A 12,231-nucleotide genomic window follows, 5' to 3' on the forward strand; every position below is an offset into this window, starting at 1 on the left:
CCCCACCTCCCAAAGGCTGGGATTACAGGACTACACCCTCACTGCCCACTATCTTACCCCGTCAAACTAGCATTAATTTCTTTTTTTCTTCCTTTTTTTTTCTTTCTTGTTTGTTTTTGGTTTTTTGAGCCACCACCAACAGGCCATTAATTGATTGGCGTTTCCTCAATTCTAAAAGCCTTCATGGTGCTGTCAGCATTTCCTAATAATCTATATAATGCCTCACCATTACTTATTTGTTATTGGTGGTACAGGTGATTGAACCTTAGGCTTGGAACAGATGTAGCAAGTGCTAAGTCACACCCCCAGTCCCCCACTGGGAGATTCTGGGCAAGAACTCTACTGCTGACCCATGCCTCACCCTCTTCCCTGGGAGACTCCAAGCAAATGCTCTACTGTGGACGTATATCCCCAGCCTCCTCACCTGTCCTGTGTTCTTAAATGACCAACAGCCCTTTTCTTCTCTGCTAGTCCTGCATCGGTGTGTATTGGAGCCTGGGAGTTTCAGCTCTCACAGTAGACCCCCAAGGTCAGCAGAGTGCATGCAAGCCTCATGGGTCTGAGCATTCCTTCTGCATCTGCCAGGAACACAGCAGATACTCGGGAAGAATGGAGTGGCCGGAGCTGGGGAGATGGCTCAGCTGATGGAGTTCTTGTCTAACAACCACAAGGCTTTGAGCTTGAATCCCAAGCTCTCAAGTGAAAACCAGGCATCCACATCTGCAATCCCAGGTAGAAACAGGCAGATCCCTGGAGCTTCTTGGCCAGCTAGTCTATCAGAATCAATGAGCTCCAGGTTCACTGAAAGGATTCTGGAAGGCACCCGAGACCAGTCTCTGACCTCTACACTCATGTGCACACATTCACAAACACGTGTTCATACCCCAGGGGGTACACACAAGTACACAAGTGTGCTCACCACACACACACACACACACACACAGAGTGATGGGACAGCATGATGGAATTCCCACTTACCTGAAACTCTACCTTTCCTTGTGACTGATCATGGCAGCTCCCGGGGACCCCCTGGACTCCCACCCACCCAGGGCATTGTGGGAAAAGGAGCCCTTGAAAAAGACAGAGCACACGGGGGAAATATAACAAGCCAGCTCTAGGATCTTGAGTCTTTTAATATATTATTCTGAAAAGAAAGGAATTAAAAAAAGTTCCTGACAGCTTTTTTTTTTTTAATTTAAATAAATACCCGCCCCCTCCACCCATTTAAGTTCCCCCTCTTTCCCTATCATCCCACCCATCCCTGGCTAGACCCTTACCCCAGAACTAAATAAATGCCTGTTTTACAGCAGACCACACTCACTACCAAATTCTGGGAAAACTATAAATACTGTCACGGCCTAGCCTCTACCTTCTGACTGCCCCCCCAGCAGGACCCATCCTCCCCTCTTAGCTGGGCAAGGATGGCGGAGGTCTTTAGGCACTGGCCTTGGGGAGGGTGCAAATTTAGCCTCGGTTCTCCACCTCCTGCTCAGGAGTAGGTCAAAAGGGCCCAGAACTGCCCTCCAGACTAAAATAAATAACAAAATAAATACCCTTCCCCACTCCCCCTGGCTCTCAATAAAAGAGCTAGTTTCCCTGTCTCTCCAGTCAATATGCCCCACCCCCACCTTCCACCAAACCCTGCCTTTCCCGGTGGTGATCTCCACCTTGGCCTTCACTTAAAGAGGGGTCTACACGCTCAGACCCCTCCCTCCAACATCAAGCAAACCCTCCTCCTCCCCCAAATTACTTGGGATGCTACTAGCACCTCAAGTCGCCACGATGGGCCTAGTAGGAACCCTCTCTCCTCGGTCCTCCCTCTCAAGTCTCAAGTAGACCCGGGCAGGCCCCTCCCCTTCGAATCCAGGCGTCCCAAGCCGCCCCTGCATCCTCAGATGGCAGTGTCCCAGAGGACCGTGTGTTGCCGGCGGCAGGGCGGGGTGCCGGACTTGCGGGGTTCGGGGCCCCGCCGCCAGCTGGGGAGGATGGGCATGCTCTCCTGCTTGCAGAGCCCCCGGTCGGGGCGGTGGCGTGCCTTGATCTCCTTGCACACGCAGCGTTTACGCTCGATCACCTCTAGGAGTTTGCCATCGCGCTCCCGGGCAGGCTGGGGCGGCAGGGGCAGAGGCAGCACAGGGTGGGTCTGTGCCAAACACCAGAGAAAGAAAAATATGTGGGACAGGGAGTGTTAAGGACCTGGTGCCCAAACCAAAGACCTTCCATAGAAACAAACCATTCCCCAGGCCTGCATCGGGTCCCCTCGCCCAGGCGGTGGGTGTGATGGACAGACACCCTTTCCACAGTGATATGCTCTGGTGTTAGATTAGGCCTGCCTGGCACTAAGGAAGGCGCTTTTAAAAAACAAAAACCTACACCACCAACAACAACTAGCACTTGTGGGAGGCAGAGGCAGGCAGATTTCCCAGTTCGAGGCCAGCCTTGTCTACAGAGTGAGTTCCAGGACAGCCAGGGCTACACAGAGACTCTGTCTCAAAAAACCAACAAAACAAACAAACAAACAACCCCCCCTCCTAATGAAGATCTTGTTCGAGAAGACCATGAGATCATTCCTAGTCTCAAAAAACAAACAAGCCAAAAACCAAACAAACAAAAATACTAGTCTTTCCAGACCAGACATGTATTTTTCAAATTTGTCTTTGAAGGGGGTCTTTTTTCCTAAATCGCTAAAAGTACCCCAAAGACTACTCACTGCCCAGACTTGCCACCACCCAGGACCCGACTTGTGACCATGTTAAGTAGCTCGCCCCCTCCTGGAAACTTGTCTATTACCCTTCTTGTTTTTAGTTCCCGTTCCTCTCAATCTGCGCAGGCCACACTGGCCGGTCCCCAGCCTGACTTTCTTTTTTTTTTTTTATTTCTTTCATCCATCTTCCTTTCTTATTTATTTACTAACCATTTTTAAAAGCCTTTCATTTATTTTGTGTCTGGGAGGATGGCACGTGCCACAGCTCATGGAGGTCAGAGGGCAGCTTTTGGGTGTCAGCTCGCTCCTCCCACCCTGTGGCTTCTGTGGATCAAACTCAGTCGTCAGGGCTGGCGGCGGCAAGTGCCTTGACCCCCTGAACCATTTCACAGCCCACCTTATTTTTAAGATGTTCTTTCACTTATTGGTGTATGTGCCTGAGTGAGTATATGCTATACGTTTGGACTTGGAGGCTGCAAGACGTGGGATCCCCTGGAGCTGGAGCTGCAGGCAGCTGTGAATTGCCCAGTGTGGGTGCTGGGAATTGAACTCTGGTCCTTCGCAGGGGAAGAACCTGCTCTTAACTGTTCAGCCATCTCTCCAGCTCCTTTTTCTTTTCTCCCTTTTTTTCTTTTTTGAGACAGGCTTGCCTGGTACTCAGTATGTAGTTCAGGGAAGATGACCTTGAACTTCCAATCCTCCTGCCCCACCTCCCAAACTGAGATTACAGGTATGTGCCCTATAGTGCCCTGACTCCTTTCTTACCCTGTTTATTAAATTATTTAATTTGGTATTTTGAGACAGTATTTTTTTTAATGTAGCCCAAGCTGGCCTCCAACTCCCGATGAATTCTTTTTCTTTTTTCTCAGCTTCCCTAGAGCATTGGGCTACAGGGGTGAATGAGTGGGTCTATCTTTTCTTTCCATACACTAGCTTTCTTTTCTAGCTGCTTCTTCAAAGATAAAACAAAGACCAGATCTCACCTGGCTCAGGGTAACCCTGGGCTGGCTGCAGGGTCGAGAGGTATGGAGCGCAGCCTGACGGACTCCAGAAGTGGAGGCAGAGCGGCCCAGGCGGTACCCTCCTGTGAAATCTAGGCCCAAAAACCAGAGATGAGAAGAGAGACCTAGAGATGCCTAGTCCCTCACCTCCCTGAGGAGGCTATAGGCCAAACTGTCCCCTGCCTCATCAATGGAAAGACGATGGAGATAGTGTTGAGATTCAGGGTTCTAGGCTGGGGGTGTGGCTTGGTGGTAGAGCACCAGCCTAGAATCCCCAGTGAGGGGCTGGGGTGTGGTCCAGTGGTTAGAGCACCTGCCTAGAACCCCAGTAAGGAGCTGGGGGTCTGGCTCAGTGGTAGAGCACCTGCCTAGAATCTCCCCAGTGAGGGACTGAGGCGTGGCTCAGTGGTAGAGCACCAGCCTAGAATCCCCCAGTGAGGGGCTGGGGTGTGGCTCAGGGGTAGAGCACCTGCCTTGCATGAGGGAACCCCTAGGTTCCATTCAAAGTACAAGAAATATTTTTCAAAGGTTAATGGCCATAGAGTTGATATGGCCATACAAAGTTGATAGAAAGTCAGGCAGGGTGGTCCAAGGTAGACCCTGGCAGATTCCTGACCCACCCGTATCTGTACAGAGTATGAGGGCAAGGTGTCACCTCCATTCCGGTGGCAGGCTGGGAAAGTCTGGCAAGGGACTGGCAGCGCTGTGCGGCTCCCTCCGCGATCATGGTGGATCCTGGCCAGCAGACCCTCTGCCCCCTGGCTCCTCACAGGGATCCCTGATGCCACAGGGCCCCTGTCCTCATGCTCTACTTTGCCTGGACCCTCTGTACTGTCAGTCCAGGCCCGGGCACCGTCCTCGACTTCTGCTGGGATAACAGAAAAAGCTCAGTGTCTGCAGGCGGGAGGGGCCTTTCTGTTCCCCAGCAGGCACATACAATGCAGCATGGGTGGCCCTTCTGCAAATCACCACGAGAATGGGAGACCTCTCACTCCCCCAGGACACACACACACACACACACACACACACACACACACACGCACACACACACACGCACGCACACCAGACCCAGCCCTGTCACCTCCCCTTCTACCCATTGTTATCATCACTGGGGCTCAGAATCATGTATATGTGCTCTGTTCAGAAAGCCCTTCCCTTGGCCAGCGGGGTTTTCTCTGCCCTAGCTTTGGCTTTGAAACCTCTCCAGGTCCAGATAGGGTTAGAATGAACACCCTGGAAAAGAGGGGTGCTGTCTCTCAGTGGGGAGAATCCCAAATCCTGATCTCAGAAAGGGGGTGGGAGGGTTATGCTGAGTGTATAGAGTGGGGGGAAGGGCTGTATGTGAACTAAGCCCATCTCTGAGAGCAGGCCTGGCAGAGCATTGCGTTGCCTGGCAACGGTAGGGGCCTCCCTCTCCTCTCACTCCTGTCTGGATGGGTTGCCATGGTAATAGCTGGGAGGCAGCTGTGTTTAGCTCCTAGTGTGCACACACTCACAAACACACACCCTTGCAGCCCAAGGAAGGGAGGGGCAGAGGGTGGAGCGGGATGAGGCTGGATTATACCCCGGCCCCTATCCCAGCCCTTCCTACCTTTCCTGAACACATTCAGAGACATCTCCCCTCCTCCATCCATTCATTCCGCTCCCCATCCCCATCTATCTGGTCTCCCAGAAAACTTCCCAGGTCAGGACAATGGACCTGCGGGTTTCTAAATACCTCCCTTCAGTATTTACCCCCAACCCCACGCCACCAGGGGCACCCCCACACCCAGTGCCCACTCCTCACTCACTGTCCGGTTCCTTCGCTTTCCTCCCTCCATACAGGACCTTCCTCTGTAGAGCCCAGCCTGCCCCAAATGCGGCGCCCATCTCTTCTTCTTCTGGTGTCCCTGCACTGGCGATAACGTGGGCACAGGAGATGCTGGCAAAGGAGCCCCCATCAGACCCTTGCTCTTGCAGCTGGATCTTGACCATGGGGGACGGTGCTCCCATTCCACAGCCCTTATTCAGCACCCCCCCAGCCTTGAGACTGTCATAGGCAGGGGGTCTCTTGAGCCCAGCTGCTGTGGCTGGGTAGGTCCAGAGGGGGGTCAGGGGGCCTGCAGTTGGATCGGGAAGGCTGTGGGGGGAAGCCAGGCAGCTACGGTGGTGGAGGACCCCAGCTGCTGAACCCATTGCCCCACTATGGGGGCTGGATTTCCCTGGTACAGGGGGCCTCGAACTGGCACACAGCATTCCATGGAGAACTGAGATCTCCTCCGTCTTTGGCTCCCCAACACCCAGGGGCGGGCCAGCAGGCAGGACCGAGTGTGTGGTCACTTTCACCGCAGAATACACCATAGTGTACGACACGGCCTTGTCCTTGGGGGGGCCGGGGAGCAAGGCAGCTGGGGCAGGGTGGGCTGCCGATACCCCTGCCGCTTTGGGGCAGATCATGCTGTGAGAGTTGGGGAGCTCCCGCTCCCCCCGGGTCTGGCCGGAGCCCTGGGGTGGCAATGGTGTTGAGTGGCTCCGGGCTCGGCCTGAGGGTCCCAGCAATAGCAGATTGGCAGCAGGAGGCGGAGGCGGCAGGGGAGGCGTCTCCCGCTCTCGTGCAGGCACTTGGGGAGCTGGGGTGGAACCAGCTGGCTCCTTGGAGTGGCAGAGGACCGGTAGCCTTGAGACCCCATCGCCAGGGGCTCGTGAAGCGGACTTGGCTTGGGGGAAGGCCAGCAATGGAGGCCGGTGCTGAAGGAGGTTGGGAAAAGGTGGGGGGATTTCACAAGGAGTGGTCTTGGTGGGTGTCCCATCCCTCCGGCTCGGGAGGGCTGAAGCTGGACGGCGGTGAGGGTGCGGTTGGAAGGTATGGGGCTGTTGTGGAGGGGAGGGTGCCATCAATGGAGGGGGCCCGTTGGCTCTGCCTTCTCCTGCCTCTTCAGGCAAGGGGTACTTCATCTCTTCATATATAGCCTCGCTGTCTTCAGAGTCTGAATCGGCACCAGCTGGAGGGGTTGGGCCTCCACTTCCAGGAGGAGGCCCGGTCAGGCCTCCTCCGCTTCTTCCTCCTCCACGAAAGACATCCCCCACCATCTCAATGTACACGGGCTCTTCTTCTTGGGCACCTGCATCCAGGTCTCCGGCTATTCGAGAAGCCCTGCTGAGGCGTTGCAGGGGCAGGTTCCCCCCTCGAGGACATGGGGCCGGGGCACAAGACTCATCGAAGGACACAGACAGCTGGGTGTTGGGGCTTCGCCTGGGTTTTTGTGGTGGAACCTTCCGGCTAGATTCTCGGCACTCAGGGGTTGGCTTCTGAGAGCCTAAGTAGGGTGAGAAGCAGAAAAAGAAATGGAACTTATTGAATACAGAGCATCTAACATGCCAGGTGAGCACTCTACCACTGAGCCACACCCCAGCCCCTCACTGGGGGATTCTAGGCAGAGGCTCTACCACTGAGCCACACCCCAGCCCCTCACTGGGGGATTCTAGGCAGGGGCTCTACCACTGAGCCACACCCCAGCCCCTCACTGGGGGATTCTAGGCAGGTGTTCTACCACTGAGCCACACCCCAGCCCCTCACTGGGGGATTCTAGGCAGAGGCTCTACCACTGAGCCACACCCCAGCCCCTCACTGGGGGATTCTAGGCAGGGGCTCTACCACTGAGCCACACCCCAGCCCCTCACTGGGGGATTCTAGGCAGAGGCTCTACCACTGAGCCACACCCCCAGCCCCTCACTGGGGGATTCTAGGCAGAGGCTCTACCACTGAGCCACACCCCAGCCCCTCACTGGGGGATTCTAGGCAGGGGCTCTACCACTGAGCCACACCCCAGCCCCTCACTGGGGGATTCTAGGCAGAGGCTCTACCACTGAGCCACACCTCAGCCCCTCACTGGGGGATTCCAGGCAGGTGCTCTACCACTAAAGCACATCCCCAGTTTTGTTTTTTTAAATAAATTTTTTTATCTTTTAAAATAGGGCCTCTAAGTTGCCCAGTCTGGCCTTGAACTCACTCTATAGTAAAGCGGGTAAATTCCTGACCTCTTGACCCACCTTCAAGGACATATCTGTCCAGTCACCTTTCCCATAACCTTCCACTCAGACCCCGCTAACTTCCTTTTCTACATATCAGTCCCGTCTTTCTCTTTCTCGCTCTTCTTTTCGTTTTGTTTGTTTGTTTGAGACAGGGTCTCACTATGCAGCCTTGGCTAGCCTGGATATGTAGTTCAGGCTGGCCTTGAACTCAGAGATCCTCTCGCCTCTGCTTCCTGAGTGTTGGAATTAAAGCCAGTGTTACCATGTCTAGGGCTTTGTTGGTTTGCTTTTGTTTTTCTTCAGGTTTTTTTTGTTTGTTGTTTGGTATTTTTTTTTTTTCCTTTTGAGACTGGGTCTCATCATGTACCCTAGGCTAGCCTCAAGCATCCTACCTCAGCCCCCACTACCAATCCCAGGATCTGCAATTCCTACCCACCTTTGTGTCCTTTCCTAAGAACTGTTCTTTTAGGGAGTGTCTCCTGCCCTTGAATGGTTCATCTGAGGTCCAGCTAAAAGGAACCCCCTTTTCCTTTTGAGAATGGAACCTTCCAACTTCCTTGGCTCTTGGCTGAATGAACCCTCCCAGAGGCACCCCCCTGGTCTGGAATGGATCCTGCCGGCTGCTAGCTTCCCCTGAGAAGGGATGGGGGAACAGGGTGGTTCTCTCACCTGCTTTCTTACTTGGTGGTGTCTCTGCCCCTGATCCTGCCATGCTGAGCTTGGTACTGGGGTGTCTCCGGGGCTTGGCCGGGGGTCTTCGGGTGCTACTGTCCTCTGTGAGACCTCCCCCGCCTCCTGCAGGCCCACCCCCTACACTGTCCATGCTGCCCACTGAATGGCAGGAGAGAGAGCGTGGGGCCATGGCGCTGCGGCAGGGGTGAGGGGTGTGTTCCTGGGATGCGGGCATCGTCATGAAGCCCATCCTGAGGGACCTTCGAAGCGAGGCAATGTCCCGCACTCGGACCCCAGGCCCTGGGACAGCCCCAGGCCCCACTGGGCCTGTGGGGGCTGTTTCCTTACTGGAGCTAAGGAGAGAAGACAGGATGGAACAGAAGTTAGACATCAGGCCTCCAACTTGCCTGCCTCCATCTCAGGAGGAGATGGCCTTTTCAAGGGTAGAGCAACTGTTTCTCCAGTGAGGAGGACAGGAGCGTGGGGTAGTGTTATCTGAAGGTAGGAACGCTTTCAGGCAGATTATTTGGACTTAAGAAAAGCCAGGCACTGGGGGGGGGGGGTCCGCGTATGGTGTGAGAAATGGAAGAAATGGTGTTTGTATAAGACAGTGTCCCTTGTGCTGACTGACCACCTCACTAGTACACAGCCTGTTGTGTGGAGAAAGACACAGTCCAGGCAACAGCCACCTGACAGACAAGCAGACAGACACACCTGCCACTGCGCTCCCCCACACCTGGCTTCTGGTCTCCCTTCATGCCCCGCTCCTGTGGCCTCAGTCACATCACAGGCCACCTCTTCCAGAGGCAGGGTGTGATGCCTGAATCACCGGGAGCAGCCTCCCTGGGCCTCTCCGCCCTCTCTCCCTCCCTCCCTCCTTCTCTGCTGCCTTCTCTCTGTCAGCCTCCCCAGCTCACTCCTATTCCCTTTCTGTGTCCCGGGTGAGTGAAGGCGGGTGGCTGGCAGAGACAGGGGGAGCTGCTGTGGGGTGGGCTCTCATTAAGGCCCCGTCTACTAACCCTTCATTAGGGGGAGATCGCTGTAGTGATCGCCCTGATTAATCTAATTAACAACAAGAATTAAACTCCACAGTTGTGAGGAGGGAGAAGGGAGCTGGGAGGTGGTTCTGACTCAGGCTCCAAGAGGCTGTGTAGTCAAAGGGGAAAGAGGAGGAGGAGGAGGAGGAGGAGGAGGAGGAGGAGGAGGAGGAGGAGGAGGAGGGGGAGGAGGAGGGGGAGGAGGAGGGGGAGGAGGAGGAGGGGGAGGAAGCTGAGGGATTAGGCCTGGGTTCCTGGGAGGGCAAGGAGAAAGATTGGTAGGGATGTAAGAGTGAGGGGCATGGGGGTCTCCACCTGGCTCTTCTGTAGGACCTAGCCTATAAATCCTCTAACGACACCACACACACACACACACACACACACACACACACGCACGCACACACACGCACCTCTTTAGTTACTCACTTCCCTCAAAAGGGGCGACTGGGTGGGAGAGACATGAATGCTCTTGAGGCCCCTAAAATGACCCTCGCCATAGACCCTGTGAGGATGGTGGGGCCTGCCCTTTCCAAGGTCAGGTGACAGAGGAAAGCCAGCAGCTAGTCTCAAAACAACAGAAAAGAGGATTGGGAAGGAGTGACTTGGGGGGCCGTAGGCAGAGGGAAAAGCCAATGGGGTTCTCCAAAGCTGGAAGGCATGCCCCTGGCCATATCCCTCTCTCAGGGAGCCGGAACAAGGCTGGGCCCAAGCATATGCATTTGCAGCCATTCTGTGCTAAGTGGAAAATCAATCAGGGGGAAAAAGAACTCTCGCTGGTGACAGGGTTGATGGCCCCCAGGAGGGGCTGTGGCCGAGCCAAAGGGGACGGCCCGGGGGGACCGTGCAACAGGCCGTGGGACGGACAGTCGGACAGTCGAGGGCTCTAGCCTTACCTCCTTTTGGACTCTTCTTCTTTGTGTTGTCTCCACTCCAGCTTGGTTTTTCGGTAGAGAAGGTTCATGTCGTGAGGCAGGAGGTGGGGGCTGAGGGGCCCTGCTTAACGCCACCAGGCCCGGGGGGCGGCCCTCCCTGGGTCCCGGATCCACTTGATGTGGGGAACGGGTGAGAAGGAGAAGAGGCAAGATACGGTTGGGGGAGGGAGAAAAAGGGAGCAGAGACATGATTTGGGTCTTCAGAGGAGGAAAACACGGGCAGAGAATATCCAACACAGTCTACAGGACCCCTCCCAGACAGACAGACGTAGAAGTCTGTGTGCACAGAGTCCCACACCCTGACAAAGGTGTCTGGAGCCACTCTGGAGAGATCAGGTTGACACAGATCCCCATACTGTGTAAATACAACCTGAACCACCAGAGACAGGCAGACCTCACGAATATACAGCAACTCTGTAAGCACAGAGCACATTTAGACACACCACCCCGCCGCCGCCGCCACAGATCTATCTACAAACAGGGGCAGACGGAGAGGGGCATAGGTAAACACAAACCCAGGAACAGCAAACACACAGACATAAACACCCACCGACACACCCACCGATACACACAGACCTTCTAGCACACAAATCTGCTATGGAACTGGCCACACCTACAGACAAGGAGTTGTGCTCAGGGCCTACTTGCGTACACTGCACCCAGCTAGGGAAGGGGGGGCAGTTAGGCTTGCTACCCTCTCTTGGGCCCTGAGGCTTACTGGGGGATCATCAGGTCAGGGTGGGGATGCTGAAGGAAGGATGGTGATAATGAGTTGGGTAACTAAAAATCCCATCCATCCATCTACCTTCACTCCCTGGAGTCCCGCTTTTCCAATCCCGGGCCTGGACCTCCGTCCACCTCTATTCCAGCTCCCTGGTCCCTCAGCAACGGTTTCTGCCTCCCTCCTCTCGCTGATGGCCCAAATCAAATCTACCTTCTTTCTGCTCCACGATTTGGGAGAACCCCCGGCTTCCCCCTCGTAGTCCCGCCCCTGAATCCCACCCTGGCGAGGGCGGGGGTCTCCAGCCTGGCCCCATAGCAACCTTCTGGGCTGCGGCCTCCATACCTGCGTTTCTGCGTCCCTTCCCCCAAACAGACTCTCTCCCTTTCGCCTTCAGCCTCACGTCTCCTCCCTGGAGCCCCTCCTCACAGCCGTCCTCCTCCTTTCCCAGTTTATTCCAAACCTGGCCTGCTTCATCCCCCCCCCCCTTTCCATCCAAGGGCCCCAGGTTCCCGGGGCACCCCCTCCTCCTCCTCTTGTCCTGGTACCCTGGGTGTCTCCGCCTCTCGCCCCGCCAATCCTCCCTGCCTCTAGTGCCCCCATCACCACCTCCCCGCATGAAGCCTCCCCAGTTTCTACATCACCATACCTGGCCTGCCGGGCGCCGGCCCCCCCATGCCGGGCTCCGCCCGGAGCAGGAGGAGGGAGGAGGAGAGACAGAGAGAGACCGGGGGAGCCGAACTGGGCCCTGCCGCAGAGACAGCCCCGCCTCCGGGTCCGCCCCCAGACCCGCCCCCGGCCCCAAACCCACCCTTCCACACCCTCCAAGGACAGAGCGGGAACGGCGGTGCAGCGCTGCACCCGCAGGTTGGGGTGGAGGGCACCGGACCTGCCGAGCGGACAAGGGAGCTTGAGAGGAAGGTCTCGGAGGGCGGGAGTCCCGCTCCCCAGCTTTCGGGTGTCTGATCCTAGCCGACCCGAGCCCCCCAGCCCTGCCGGGCGGTGCTGGGTTGGGTCTCCCAAGCCCTAAGCGGAGCGCGGTGCTCAGCGGCGCCCCCCAGCGGGAGTCTGGAGGTCGCACCCACCCGCGAACCCGGTGCGCCTTAGCGCTCCCGGGTGGGAGGCTGCGGCTGCGGTCCCTGGGCGCTGCCAA

General features: G+C 56.1%; 1 protein-coding gene across 1 annotated transcript; it reads right to left on the reverse strand.

Annotated features, from left to right (window-relative positions):
• Nucleotides 1-1,241: 1,241 nt before the first annotated feature.
• Nucleotides 1,242-11,528, reverse strand: Nyap1 (neuronal tyrosine phosphorylated phosphoinositide-3-kinase adaptor 1). Its single transcript, XM_059249166.1, has 6 exons — nucleotides 10,319-11,528; nucleotides 8,386-8,741; nucleotides 5,496-7,001; nucleotides 4,361-4,570; nucleotides 3,688-3,797; nucleotides 1,242-2,143 (listed from the first exon to the last, which is right to left on the reverse strand). The coding sequence occupies exons 1-6, from the start codon at nucleotides 10,384-10,386 to the stop codon at nucleotides 1,892-1,894; spliced, it is 2,502 nt and encodes an 833-aa protein (XP_059105149.1). The 5' UTR covers nucleotides 10,387-11,528; the 3' UTR covers nucleotides 1,242-1,891.
• Nucleotides 11,529-12,231: the final 703 nt, after the last annotated feature.

This window comes from Peromyscus eremicus, chromosome 23 (assembly GCF_949786415.1).
Source record: "Peromyscus eremicus chromosome 23, PerEre_H2_v1, whole genome shotgun sequence".
Lineage (NCBI taxonomy): Eukaryota > Metazoa > Chordata > Mammalia > Rodentia > Cricetidae > Peromyscus > Peromyscus eremicus.